The sequence below is a fragment of the Corylus avellana genome, chromosome ca7, assembly GCF_901000735.1.
Source record: "Corylus avellana chromosome ca7, CavTom2PMs-1.0".
NCBI lineage: Eukaryota > Viridiplantae > Streptophyta > Magnoliopsida > Fagales > Betulaceae > Corylus > Corylus avellana.
Genome location: NC_081547.1, coordinates 10,794,215 through 10,808,907, shown reverse-complemented (window position 1 = coordinate 10,808,907; position 14,693 = coordinate 10,794,215). Strand labels below are relative to the sequence as shown.

Below are 14,693 nucleotides of genomic sequence, written 5' to 3'. Positions count from 1 at the left end.
ATTCTTGTCTCCATAATCTCAATAAATGGCTGTTTATCTTCAAAATTGGTTGAGAAATGAAAGACTAGGTGGGTGGGTTTGTGGAGGGGTGGAAAATGAGAGTCTAGCCCAAAAGAAATGTCGTCTACTTCCATAGAATGCGTTAAATCCGCTGAGGACTCATATAACTATAAGGTCGGTCACATGACTCACATCTTCTGGTTCTCAACGGTGAATTGGCCAACCCAATGCTTAGAGTGCTGATGATCATGGAATTTTGACTTAGAAATCTTCACTGAAAAGGCATATGGAAATTGGGTATTCAGGATTGTTGGAAATTGCCTTGAATTAATCAAGCCATGAATCCCACATGGGTCAAATGGTTGGTGGAGTTCACCAACCAAGCCGTCGGAGGAATAGTGCATGGTTGTTGCACCAACCAAGCCGTCGGAGGAATAGTGCATGGTTGTTGCACCAACCATTCTCACCAACCATGGACTTTCATGTTTCTCACCAACCCTTGTGCTCCTATATAAGGAAGGCTGCAGAAGAGAGTAAATTATCTCTGAATCCCTTAGAAGAGATCCCAAGGAAGAGCTTCTTCAATGTAAGGAAGAGAGAAGAGAGCTAGGGAGGGGAGGGGATGGGCAAGAGAGTGAGTGTTTTGTCCTTAATTCAATTATCACTTGTATTGAGATGAGCGTGTGAGGCTTTTCTCTGGGTAAAGTGTATTTTGGTGGTATGGGCATGTACTGTGAGTTGTAAAAATTTGCTCATAGTGGAACTCTCTTGTTGGTGGACGTAGGCCAGGTTTTGGGCTGAACCACGTAAACTCTTTGTGTACATGTGTGATTGATGTGTGTTCTCGTGTGTTTTCTTTTTAAACTTGTCTTTCGCATAAAGGGCTGGGGGAAATTGGTTGCTAATTTATTATCAATTTCCTAACAAGGATTACATCTTTCAACGAGGCCTCAACAAAATTCAATGAAAGCCAGAAATTTTGAACAAAAACCAGCCAAAAATATGGATGGTAATCATTCACACAGTTGGCAGTGGTGGAAATTTTAGGTTCAAAGGTTTTTAGTCCTTGTGCAAGTCCACATTTCATTAATACCAGAAATATAAACCATGGGTTATTTTCCATCTACGGCTTACTGTTTAGCAAAAAGGGCAATTCACGAATCTTTGGAACAAGTGTGGACGGAAAAATATCCGTACTTATTTGAAAGAAAAAAGGTACACATAAACCAAGCCGTACTCTCTCAATTTCAATGAAAGTGTTACAATTTTACCATTCACAATGAAAAAATATCCAACAAAATTAATATAATTTTCTTTAATGTGTACAATATGCTTAAGGGTTACTACTAACAATGCCCTCTTGGCCCAAAGGTTCAAGTACGGAAGAGTACAAACTAGTCCCAAGAGTTTTATACAAAGCCGTATCAGAATAGACGGCTCGAGATCTCAGTGACTTTTTGATCCGACGTCTATTATACCTATGACCTTTCCCCTGCTGCTGACGCCCCTTCTTCTTTTCCTCCTCTTCTTTCTTTTCATCCTTATTTCCATTTCCATGGTCTCTTGATTTTCTTGCCATGCTGCATTCACTTTCACTGTTTTCTTCATTTGGCACAGTGTAAACGAAGGGTCCAATGGGGATATCTTTCAGGTCCAGGAGAGGCTCCAGGGTCTTGACCACATGGCTCATTGTGGGCCTTGACTTTGGGTGCTGGCTCAGGCATTGGTAGGCCAATAAGGCTACCTTTCTAGCCCCTTCGCTCGAGTACTGCCCTTCAAGCCTGCGGTCAATTATTCTTTCAAGCTTATGGGTATCCTTCAAAAGAGGCCTTGCCCAATCCACCAAATTCTGCTCTCTACCCGGCCGGTTCTTGTCCACGGATCTCCTACCCGTCAGTAGCTCCAAAAGGACCACTCCATAGCTGAATACATCGCTCATAGTCGTCAAATGACCTGAAATATTTAATTGAAATATGAAATAAACGATAAACTATAGAGTCAGTATTCGAATTCACCACATTTACTATGATATCATGTTAAATCATTACCTGTCATGATGTATTCAGGAGCCGCATAACCTTCTGTGCCCATAACACGGGTTGTGACATGAGTTTCATCCCCTTCTGGTCCATCCGTGGCAAGCCCAAAATCAGAGAGCTTAGCATTGTAATCCTGAGAAGTACTTTTATTGTCACTCACTTTTAAACTAAATATATGTGTGAAATGTGAAAAATGGGTAAGAAGATCAAGTGTATTACTGAGTCTAACAAGATGTTGGAAGCTTTAAAATCTCGAAATATGACTGGTTTTTCTTCTTCGTGGAGAAAAGAAAGGCCTTTTGCAGCCCCAATTGCAATTTTTATTCTTGTTAACCAAGGCAAGGCTGCAGAATAGCCTGCATTAATCACAAACATATACACATATAAAAATTGGTTTCAGAAAAAATTGGTACATATATCAAATTAATTTCAAACACCAAGGCATATATATATATATATATATATATATATATACCTCTAAATAGTTGGTTGTCTAAGTTGCCACGCTCCATGTATTCGTACACAAGCAGCCGGTGCTCATCTTCACAGCAGTATCCGATCAAGGTCACAAGATGGGAGTGCCTTAATTGCCCAAGATATATAACTTCAGCCTGCAGAATTATGAAGATGATTCTAACATAGCCATTTTTTATCATATAATGTTAATTAAACTTTTCTAAAGTAGGGACCCACTTCTAGTGCAATCGTCTGCAAACCACAGGTATTGCTTTAGGTCCGGGCTCGAAACACAAGACCTCGAGGTATAACACTGCTGAGGCTTCCATTCGAGCCGCCGACAAAAAAAAAACAAAAAGAGAAAGATATTGAAATGGGTAAAAAAGCTTACCAGCCACTCCCTGTGGCCTTGCTTGCCATCCAAGTCCAATACCTTGACAGCCACAGGCTGAGCCTCCAAACCAGGCCTAAGCTTGTCATCAATGAACCCTTTATAAACCGGTCCGAACCCACCTTCACCAAGAAAATTACTCTTTGAGAGATTCTGTGTGATATCCTTGAGCTCCTTGAGAGTAAAAACATGAAGATTTGATCCGACAAGAGAGATGGATAGATCACTCATGACCGACAAGGAGGAGTTGCTAAAATCCGACATGGACAACCCACGGAAAGAGCTATGTTTGGAAGCTGCAAGTTTTGGCTCAGAGAGTAGAGGGTTCTTGGCCTTGAAACAGCAAGTGGGTGAGAAGCAGCTTTTCAATGTGATGATATTTCTGAAAGCCATAGCTTGATTGAAGTGATCGATCCTAAACTGTCTCTCTAAAGCTCGAGATTGAAGCAATTTATTGAGAAAGATATGGGGAGGGGGTTAAAAGGGGTTGGTAATTAGAAGACTAAAATGAACAAGTCTATGGCCTGATGATGACCGACCACCCCTTATTTTCCTTGCTGGAGAAATTCATTTGCTGCACAATAAATGGAAATCTTGTTGCTCTAGAAGAAAAACATTGTACCAGGCTATATTTAATTTTGGGTCCCATGGCTATTGGGTAGAGAGCAAAAATGGCCTTAGCTCAGCCTTGACTTTGAAGGTTGACAGCGGCAATACTTTTTCGAGTGGTCCACATTAGAAACAGCAGCCTCATGGATTAGTACCTCCTATTTGATTAAACTGGCACGTGTTTGAAGTGAAAAGTATATGTTTTTTTTTAATAATTTAATTAAAAACAATTATGTGTATTTTGTTAAGGCTGGTAATTTTTGATATAACGTGCGAATTCAACACGAACTCAATATGAAATTAAAGTGTTAGGGTTAAGGAGTCTATCACGTTAAATTAAATGAGTCGAGTTACGAGTCGACGGTTATAGTTGAAGGATTTTAACCGTTTAGTTAAATAAATCGAATTAGGGTTGAATTATATAGTTATGGTAAATCGAAAAAAATTTCTCCAACCCCCATTTGCCTTGTAGGGACACGTCCAGCCTCTTCTATCTGCCAAAATTATCTCCACTTGCCTTCTCTTTTCTTGCTTGTTTTCTCAAGCTGAGCAATGTAGCCCTTCTTAGTCTTGCACTCACAACACGGGTTCATGAATCTGAAGGGTGTACGTCATGAATTGAAACATATCATTTGACCAAAAAGGAAGAAAACTGTCTCAATATTGGGGGAAAATGATTATTATTCAATTTGAGAATAATAGTTTAATTAGGATTATACAATCTCCAATAAGACGGTAAGTGGAAGTTTTTTAAAATGAATTATTTTCTTAGATTTCTCATTCTTGTAATGCTTTCCAATTAAGTAAACTAGGTTTTCTTAAGAGTATTTCATCCACAATTGTGTTGGTCATAACCTTGGCTGTGATTTGCAAATAAACTCATCTTCAGGGGCGGACGTTGGATTAACCTTGGGGGTCTTCGGCAACCCCAAACTTTTTTAAAACATTTACAAAAGTATTGCTTTTGATACTCTAAGCCCGTCAAATATAAAGTTTCCCACCACCCATATCATAGATTTCTACTCTTGTACTCTTATATCAAATTACTTTATGACTCATGATATGTAACTTTTGTATACATTTATGAATTATGACTTAAAATGAAATTAAATTTAAGACTTTTCTATTTTTATTTTACATAAATGCACGTATACTGATGCAGCCCGACTTGGTGGGATGTAGCGAAGAACAACGATAAAAGAATGGATAAACAATTCAAGATCTAGATTCTATCAAAGACCTAAGAATTGTTTTAAAAACAATAGAGTCTATCTAAGATTTAAAGGAAAAAGAGGAATAAACTCAACTCTGAGTATTCTCATTAATAAAACTCAATAATAATCCAAATTTGACTTTCTGGAGGCTATAAGCATGTATTTATAACCCCTAGACTCCTAAACCTAATAAAACACGAAATATAAACTCTTAAAACCCTAACCCTAATAAAATAACAAAATAAAGTCGGTTAAATAAAACAAATACGGCTACGCATTCGAACGGGACATATGGCCTTTCGAACAAGAACTACTGAAAGCGTAAAAACTGGAATTTAACATATGGCCATTCGAATGGGCTTCGAACGGGGCATTCTGCCAGCCTTCCGTTCCACTTGGCCGTTCGAACGGTGGCTTCTATTTGGCTACCCGATCTGCATTATCCTCTCCTGGTTGGAGAAAATTCGACCTCGAATTCGGCTGGTTCTTTCCACGGTCCCTCGGATGTCCTATCAACTCGTTCCACTCGCCCTTCCTCAAGATCAAGACAAGACAACACCCCACAATAAGCGTGATGCTCCTCATCATCGAAATACCTTGATGGTTGTCGTGAAGGCCCCCACACCCCACTTGGCAATACTTCTGATTTGCCGTACTTCTTTCGTTCCTTTTCCCTTCCATGTGCCATGAAAATACTCAAGAATGGGCCATCCGTTGTTTCCCTTGTGAACATATAATTTTCCTCATCTGCATAAAACTCACCATAATCATTGTTAGGAGAATTTAAAATATCTTCAACATCAAGGAAATCAACATAATCAACCTCTTCACCATTAAAATTAGGCAATTCACTTGAAAGGTCTTCATCAACCTTGTCATAATCGGCGATGTCATCCGTGGGCTCTTCCTCTTCCAATTAGGCATCTTCTTCGGGGTAGAAGCTGCCGAACATGGTAGTAAACCAATCTACTGCGTATTCTCCCTTGGTTGGATGGCAAAGGTCCCTTAATTGGATCTTCCTCATTAACATCATCATCATAGGTTGGTGGGGAATCTCAATCCACAAACTCTTGTGAAGAATCTTCAACATCTTCATGCTCGAATTTTTCATTAAGGATTTTAGATTTCTGGAATTCCTCATCAATAGGTTCACCTTGCTCCTCCACATATAGATTGGGTAGATGGAGTTGAGGTTGGCGAATAAAAGTCAAATTGGCTTGTCGTGGACTCTCCGCCTCAATCCCTGTTCCCCTAAACACCTTTTTTTTTTTTTTTGACTTTTTTTAATTTTTCTATTACCACGAACTCTTTGGGTTGCAAGCAACCTTGGAATTTCGGTAAATCGAGTTTGATCCTGTTCACCCGCTGATGGGCATGAGCTTGCGCACTGTGTTGACGTTCGTGCGTTCGGCGCTCCGCAAACGAGTTTCTAGATCCACTCCCATTGTGACCACCCATGTTGGATATTCGGGTAGTGAGGTCTTCGATTTGATCCATCATAGCCTCAAATTGATCTTCCACGTGTTGCCAACATTCAGCGATAGATTTGCCTTCCGCCTCCGCGAATCGCGGTCTTGGTTGGTGACGACAACCGTTCGGCCCACCACCCATGTACCGTAAACAAATCGCCAGTTGCTCTTTATGTGCTGCCTTCGTGGGCACATGCACCTCGTTCATGTCTGCACAACGGTTGCTCCTCCCCATTCATAGAAAGTAATTGAGCTCTGATACCAACTGATGCAGCGCGACTTAGTGGGCTGCAGCAAAGAACATCAAGAAAGAACGGGAAAATAATTCTAGATCTAGATTCTATCAAAGACCTAAGAATTCTTCTAAAAACAATAGAGTCTATCTAAGGTTTAAAGGAAAAAGAGAAATAAACTCAACTTTGAGTATTCTCATTAATAAAACTCAATAATAATCCAAATCTGACTTTTTAGAGGCTATAAGTATGTATTTATAACCCCAAGACTCCTAAACCTAATAAAGCACGAAATATAAACTCTCAAAACCCTAACCCTAATAAAATAACGAAATAAAGTCAGTTAAATAAAACAAATACGGCTACGCGCTCGAATGGGACATATGGACATTTGAACGGGAACTACTGAAAGCGTAAAAACTAGAATTTAACATATGGCTGTTCGAACGAGCTTTGAATGGGGCATTCTACCAACCTTCCGTTCCACTTGGCCGTTCGAACGGTGGCTTCTGTTTGGCTACCCGATCTGCATCATAAACACACATAAAGATTATATGCATCTATATGCTTATTTGTATAAGTAAGTTCGGACCCCCCACACAAAAAATATTGATTCCACCTTTGATCACTATATACATGACTTTTCATGAGAGATCTCTGGGAACCTGATGATTCTACATCATCCTAATCAATAACACAATCGAGCCAAGTAGTGTACTATCTTAAATTCCTCATGTGTTAAACTCAGATCTCACTCCCTTATATGACGTTGATATGGTAGCCGAATTTCAGTGGTGATGCAAATGTGGTAGCCAGGTGGAATGATTATGGGGTGATGGGTTTCAGTGGTGGTTGGAGGTGGCTAGGTCTCAAAATGGAAGAGAGGGTTAAGGTTGTGTGGTTGAATATAAGGCGAAGACCTGTCAATTTAATTAGTTAGTGACAAACGTGGTAAACGTCAAATCAACTGCCACATGAAAGTTGTAATACTCTAACCATTTTCCCTTAATGTATGGGCCCTCTATCCGATGAGTCTTACCATATTAATCAAATAATCGAAATCAAAATCTAAAGTTTCTTATAGCTTTTCAAAGCTTATTAAAATAAAGAACCAAAAAAAGAGAGGGTAAAGTCCACATACCTACCTCCTTAAACTACTGCCCAATTGACAATGTCATTCCCAAACTTTTAATTACGACAATGCCCTCTCCTCCCCACCTCCAGTCAAACTACAAAAAATTGTCAATGTCCCCCTAATGACGAAAATACCCTTAATAATTTTTTTAAAAAAAAGAACTAAAATTAAACGAAAAAAGGGAGTTGAAATTTAATAAAATTTCTTTGTTAAAAAAAAAATTATAAGGATTTTTTTTTTTTCTTATTGACAAAAATTTATTGTAATTTTTGTCTTTTTGCTGGCCTTGGAGATACATTGGCAATTTTTAGTAATTTAGGGAGGAAATTGTCTCAATTGAAAGGTTGGGAGGAACATTTTCAGTTAAATGATAATTTGAGAGGAATATTAAAATTTTTTCCAAAAAAAGAAGAAGAATAGAAATAATATCAACTGAACTATCCCTCAATCTTATGACAATCTTTTTGTTTTATATTGTTTTAAAGTATATAAACTTTATGTTTTTTTTTTTTTCCTTTAAAAAAATAAATCATATTTTATTCAAAAGTGTTTTTGCCTTAACCATAAAGCAAAGAAAAAATTGCTAAACCGATCTCAAGAATTTAGGTTTGTATCAAACATGTCTGTGGTACAAAAATTATTTTATAGCTGATTATAATAATTTTTTGTAATTGGACTTAATTACAATGATGTGATCTGTTTGGATAAAGATGTGTTATTCTTGTCAAATGTATCTATTTAGAATTTGCCAACTACTTTCCTTGGAATATCTATCGCAACTAGCATGGGATTTCTAAAATATACAAGATTAAGTATAAACTTAACAATTAATATGTATTTAAGTTTGTGAGCATCCTAGCATCTTTTTGCAAGTAAGTTTTTAAAGATGAGTTTTACATATGATTTGTATAATTTGATATCAGAACTAGCCATCATATTGAGTATGAGATTTAATGGATTGCGACTATGTGCTCGATTCATGAAGGGAGCGACCTATAGGCTGTATTGAAATATATCTTGGTATTATAAGTATAATATTAAGTTATTGAATACTAATAGATGAGTGGAGCCGCCAATAGAAAAATAATTACTATCGAATTAGTATCGATAAAGTTGACTATTGTAAATATTGGCTCTGCACAATAATATATATATATATACACGATCTTAAGTGTTACACGTAAATGTATATAAGCCGTTCCCTTGTAAGCTGATAGAGAGAGAGAGACTATAATCATTTCAGATAGAATATACCTTTACCATGTCGCTGTCGGATGGAGCCTTCCCGGCCACCTCCACTCTTTACTCTCTTCATTTATATCTTTTGACGAAAGTTTGGCAACATTGAGGTAAATAAGGTAGCACGACCACCAAAACAAAATTATACGACAGATTTTCTTAATTTTTTGTTTTCCTCCCAACAAAGTTTAGTCCCTCTTATGCTCTGTTTGGTGTGTGTGAAACACAGATAAGATAATCTTGTGCATTAGTCATAAAAACAATCTCATCATTGTTACTTTTTCCCTTTTCATTGTTTTCTTCATCACATATTATACTAACTTGATGTGTTTGGACTAGGTTTCTTCACCACATATTATTTTCTTAGATTTCTCTTTCTTGTAATGCTTTCCAATTACGTAAACTAATTTTTCTTCGGAGTATTTCATCCACAAAATGTGTTGATCAACCCTTTCTTTGTCAGTTGGTGCTTGAAGAAAGTTAACTAGGCCATAACTTTGGCTGTGATTTGCAAATAACACCATCATCAGGGGCGGACTTGGGACCAACCTTGGGGGGTCTTCCGCAACTTCAAACTTTTAAAAACACTTAACAAAAGTATTGCTTTCGATATATACTGTTTCTATGGCAGGATAGATCATTTCTACTCTTATACTCGTATATCAAATTTCTTTATGACTCATGACATGTAACTTTTGTATATATTTATGAATTATGAATTCATAGTAAATTTAAGACTTTTCTATTTTATTTTACATAAATGTGCGTACATACACGAATAGAAATACTATATGCATCTATATGCTTATTTATTTACATAGGTTTGGACTCCCCATACAAAATATCTTGATTCCACCCCTGATCATCATATACATTTTTTCATGAGATCTCTAACTAGGAAACTAATGATTCTACATAATCCTAATCAATAAACTAATCGAGCCGAGTAGCGTACTATCTTAAATTCCTCATGTATTGACTCAGATCTCACTCCCTTTTCTTACGTTGTTGTGATAGTAGAATTTCGGTGGTGATGCAAATGTGGCAATCGATGGGTGTCGTTATGACTTGTCAATTTATTTAATTAGTGGCTAGCGTGATAAATGTTTAATAAACTGCCTCATAAAAAGTGTAGTACTCTATAAACATTTTCCTTTAATGGGCCCTCTATCATGAGTCTTACAATATTAATCAAGTAGCCGAAATCATAATTAACCAAAAGTTTCTTATAGTTTTTCAAAAACTTATATATATATAAAAGAATAAAAATAATATCAAATGAACTATCCCTTTATCAATTGACAATTTTTTGTTTTATATTCTTTAAAACTATATAAAACATTAAGTTTTTTATATTTAAAAAAAAAAAAAATCAAATTTTAGTCAAAAGTGTTTTTGCCTTACTATAAAGCAAAGAAAAAATTGCTAAACTTATCCCTAGAATTTAGGTTTGTATCAAATGTCTCTAGGATACAAAAATTATTTTATAGCTGTTTATATATATTTGGTATAAAATTGATAAATTTTCTTAAGACGCCCATATAAATTTATATTTTTACCTTCGAAATAAATAAATAAAAAATTAAAAAGATGGGTTGCCCTCACTGATGAGGGGTTGCTTCCTCAAAAAATGATGTGGCTCTTAAAATCATTATTGAGCATGTGATTAATCAAATGGTAATTTTAAAAACCACCTCATTTTTGGAGTGATACAAGAAAGACTTCTAAAATTACTCCATAATGGAGTCGCCCTCACTTTTTTATATATATTTTATATTTTATTTTAATTTAATATTTGGTTTTTCATTTTTCGTCTTTGTTTAGAGGTAGAATTGTATAATTTGACTAGGCTCAGGTAAAAAAAAAAAAAAAAGGACAAATTTGTACCAAGTTTGATGGTGTGATGAATTTGATACAAAGAGCACATCATAAGGAATTTTAAGATAATTTTTATACTCTAATTGAAGGAGTTAGTTTAGTCATTTTCCCCAAAGTAAACAATATTTCAGAAAACTTATTATTTATCTTCATTTTAAATCATCTCATCTATTTTGAGATTAATATATTGGAGATGAAAGCTGAAAACTTAATTATCAAAACAAAAATTTCCACATGCAAAAAGCAACCTTTATGCATGACCGACTCGATAAATTTTGAGGTTTAAGACAACAAATTTAAGTGGGACTTTTTTATTAAATTTAAATTTAAATTTTTAGTTATATTTTTTATTTAAAAATCATTTGTATTGCTTCTTGCTCTTAAATTTTCTCTAAACACGTACAATTCATCTCTACTACAAGTTTCATCGAATGACATATTGTGTTAATCTACATATATAATTGATTTTATGTAGAATTTGGTTTGCGCCAAAAAAAAAAAAAAACTACTTTAGTCTAAACAGTATTTTAATGGATAAACTTATGGTCCGTTTGAGATTATGATTTAAAAATAACGATTTTAAAATGTGCGATTTGAAAAAGTGATTTTTTAAAAAACGCAATTAAGTATTTGACAAAATCGCGATTTGACTTTTAAAATTGCAGTTAACTCTTAAAATTATGCATTTTTAAAAAAACATATCCTTACCTACGATTTGAAAACATATAAAATCTATATTTTTAAATAGCAATTTTTAAAAAACGCAATCCAAAACAATTAATTTTTTTGTGATTTAGTTTAAAATCGCATTTTTAGTCTTGAAATCGCAATGTCAAACGACACTTGGTGTCCGTTTGGTAGTGCGATTTTAAAAATTGCTTTATTTTAAAATTGCGTTTTTAAAATCGCACAATTGTTTGGTAAAACAAGTTAAGAAGTACATTTTTTTATCAATTGAGTGTTTGGACAACATTAACATATAATTGTGGTTTAATGGCCAAATAGGTAAATATTGCGCCAAATATTGTTTTAAGCGAAGTTATTTTAGTTTAAATTCGCATTTTTTCAAATAAGCACATTTTAGTCAGCTTATAGAAATCGCAGATTTTTCCACGATTTTAAAATTTTCTTTTTTAAAATCGCAATCTCAAACAATCCAAAATTGTGATTTGGTTTAAAAACGCACTCCCAAACGGACCCCTAGTTGGATTAGGATCTCCTACAATTTCTTTAAAATTGTAGATTCTTAAATTATTTAATTTTGGTCTTTTTATGCAACAAAATGCTTGAAAAATGCTACCTATTAAAAATGTGGCATGTTATCGAGGTAACCAAAAGGACTCTTTATCCCAAATGGCTTCCTCTTCACTTTTATAGAGACCCTTCCTTTTCATAAAATCAAAAAATAATTTTTTACTCAAAGCTTTTTTACAACATAGAAAGCACAAACCTGATGAAAATATACTAAATTCTCAACCTTTACAACATACCACATTTTTAATAAGTAGCATCTTTCAACTGTTTCCATACTTAAAAATAGCTAAAATTGCTAATCTATTATTTCTTTAAAATTGTAAAGGATTCTATTCCCCCTTAGCCAATATATTAGTTTTATGTTCACAAAAAATTACCTATTGTTTTAAGTATTAAAAGTACTTTTTAGTTTCTCTAACGTAATCAAACATGCTCTTAGACGGCTACCTAATTCGCCTAACTAATGAGCCTGCCAATCCATGCCTTCAATTTCCTCTTGTGACATAACCGAAAGTTATCTTGAATAATCTTGATTTAGCTTCTAATTTGTCAGTATAAATAAGTGGGTATGTTTTTAAATCCTAGTTTGACAAATGACACATAAAGACAAAAGAAAATCATAGGAAAATAGAAAATTCTAACATCCCCTTTCAAACATGTAGCTGTTGTTGTGAGAGATTCGTTTCGTTCAAATTTTCTTTCTTGACGGTTTCATTAAAGCAAGACGCCGTCGTACCTTTCCTGTTGGATGTAACTCTTGGTTTCTAGTAGATGCTTAGGTTGTAGGACCCTCTCAAGAGATTATGGGATGCAAAAATCTCCTACTACATTCAAATTTGTGATTTGTGTGTAATAGACACGTAAGTTGATCGTTCAATTATCGAAATGTAGACTGGATAAAGATTCTCAGCAATTTTATTACTCGAATTATTAATAATTCAAACAATAAATATAAAAAAACTTTTAACGAGACTTATACGTCCGAACAAATCTTCAACAAATTCATTTATTGTCTAATTTACTAGCAATCAAGATATCAAATTGCTAAAAATCCAAATACATGACCACGAGGCACGACCGCAAGGCACTGTGAAAGTTGACAGCAATGGGTCCTCGGGGGGACTTTTCTGCATAATTTTTGTTCATGACAGGGACATTGCCCAATGGGTCTTGGTCCCCAGTATTTTTTATGAGTTTTGAGTATATGACGTGTTGCTGATTCGCCACAATGCATACTTTAATCTATATTTTCAACATTATACTTTCAACTTTAATTATAAATGTGCGATTAAGTGAACAGAAAAAGAAAAAGAAAAATAAGATGAGGTACAAAATAGAACCAAGTGTATGAGTATCAAATACACCACCAAAGCAATTTTGCAATTTGCAGCCAATTGAAACCATAACCAATAAGAGCGCAGCACAGAAAGAGCGTAGTAGAGTGGGGGAGGGAGTTACGACTCCCTCCTCTCCGCCCCTTTCTCTTTTCCCCTTCTCCCTCCCTTTTCTCGACTTCACCATAGATCGATCAGGGCTCGTGTGTCAATGATTCTTGTGGTGCTGTTTAGCGGTGCGTGGCTGGCCGGTGGTGGCATGTCGAGCGAGTGAGGGTGTATTGGGTTTTTGTTATTATATTTTCGTTGTTTTTAAATAAAAATGTATTTTCTCTAGATCTGTTTTTAGTAGCAATCTATAATGTGAAGTTTTATATGTTTTCTTAGGTTTTGTTTTCACGAATTCTTAAGAATAACAGAATTGGTTTCCGGTCAGTCTTTTGTTTTCTTATGGTTCATTTTCTAAGAGTAAATCATAAACTGATGACGGAAGAGTTATGAAGCATAATGGAGAATTATCACTATGGTAAAGGCAGCGAAGGATATTGCGATTGATAAAACACTAGTAGTGAAGATAAAAAGCCAGGGAATCAAGGAGCTAGCAGCGGATAGAGACATGATTCGCCGGAATTAGCTGTAAACGGTGACTTTTCATAAATATTGTCTTATAATAGCCCTAGAAGCTATTGTGTATGTCATCGATAATGTTTGAATTGTGAATATTCTAAATTATATCTTTAGTATTGTACAGAGCATTTTGCCTCATTTGATTGTTATATTAATGAAGAGATAATTCGTTAAAAAAAAAAAAAAAAAAAAAAAAAAAACCACAGCCAATAGAATCATGAAAATCTCAACAAAAATCTATGGTTTTTTTTTTTTTTTTTCTTTCCCAATCCAATTGATTGCTGTCTGGTCAAATTAAGGCTGCTCTGCGTCCATCAACGGTGGTTGGCTTCTAACGGAATCCAGGAGGAACCAAGTCTAAACGCATCAAAGTTCTTATAATATGTGGTGAAGAAAATAATGAAAAGGGAAAAAGTAACAATGATGAGATTGTTTGTATGACTAATGCACAAGATTATCTAATCTGCTTTTCACACACAACAAACAGAGCATAAGATTGTTGGGAGGAAAACAAGAAACTATGAAAATCTGTCGTATAATTTTGTTTTGGTGGTCGTGCTACCTGATTCACCTCCATTTTGTCAAACTTTCGTCATGGGAGCGCTGTGAGAAGAAGTCATTGATTCAGATTGCTTACAAATAACACAAAAAGACAAAAAGATAAGACGGAGACGAAGAGAGTAAAGGGTGGAGGTGGTGAGGCTCAATCAGACTGCGACATGGAAAAGGGATATGCTATCTGCTCTCTATCAGCTTACAAGGGAATGGCTTATATTCAATCACTGCCTGTCAATAGGATCGCCTTGAAATTCTGC

At 35.3% G+C, this 14,693-nt stretch overlaps 1 protein-coding gene across 1 annotated transcript; it reads right to left on the bottom strand.

Annotated features, from left to right (window-relative positions):
• Nucleotides 1–1,222: 1,222 nt before the first annotated feature.
• LOC132188585 (serine/threonine-protein kinase RIPK) lies at nt 1,223–3,455 on the bottom strand. Its single transcript, XM_059603085.1, has 5 exons — nt 2,887–3,455; nt 2,515–2,650; nt 2,259–2,395; nt 2,049–2,172; nt 1,223–1,953 (listed from the first exon to the last, which is right to left on the bottom strand). The coding sequence occupies exons 1-5, from the start codon at nt 3,277–3,279 to the stop codon at nt 1,334–1,336; spliced, it is 1,410 nt and encodes a 469-aa protein (XP_059459068.1). The 5' UTR covers nt 3,280–3,455; the 3' UTR covers nt 1,223–1,333.
• Between the last annotated feature and the right edge of the window lie 11,238 nt (nt 3,456–14,693).

Coding starts and splice junctions, on each gene's coding strand:
- LOC132188585 (XM_059603085.1), bottom strand. CDS start 3,279: ATGGCTTTCAGAAATATCATCACATTGAAAAGCTGCTTCTCACCCACT. Junction 2,173..2,258: donor CCAACATCTTGTTAGACTCA/GTAATACACTTG, acceptor AGTACTTCTCAG/GATTACAATGCTAAGCTCTC. Junction 1,954..2,048: donor TCCTGAATACATCATGACAG/GTAATGATTTAA, acceptor TAAATATTTCAG/GTCATTTGACGACTATGAGC.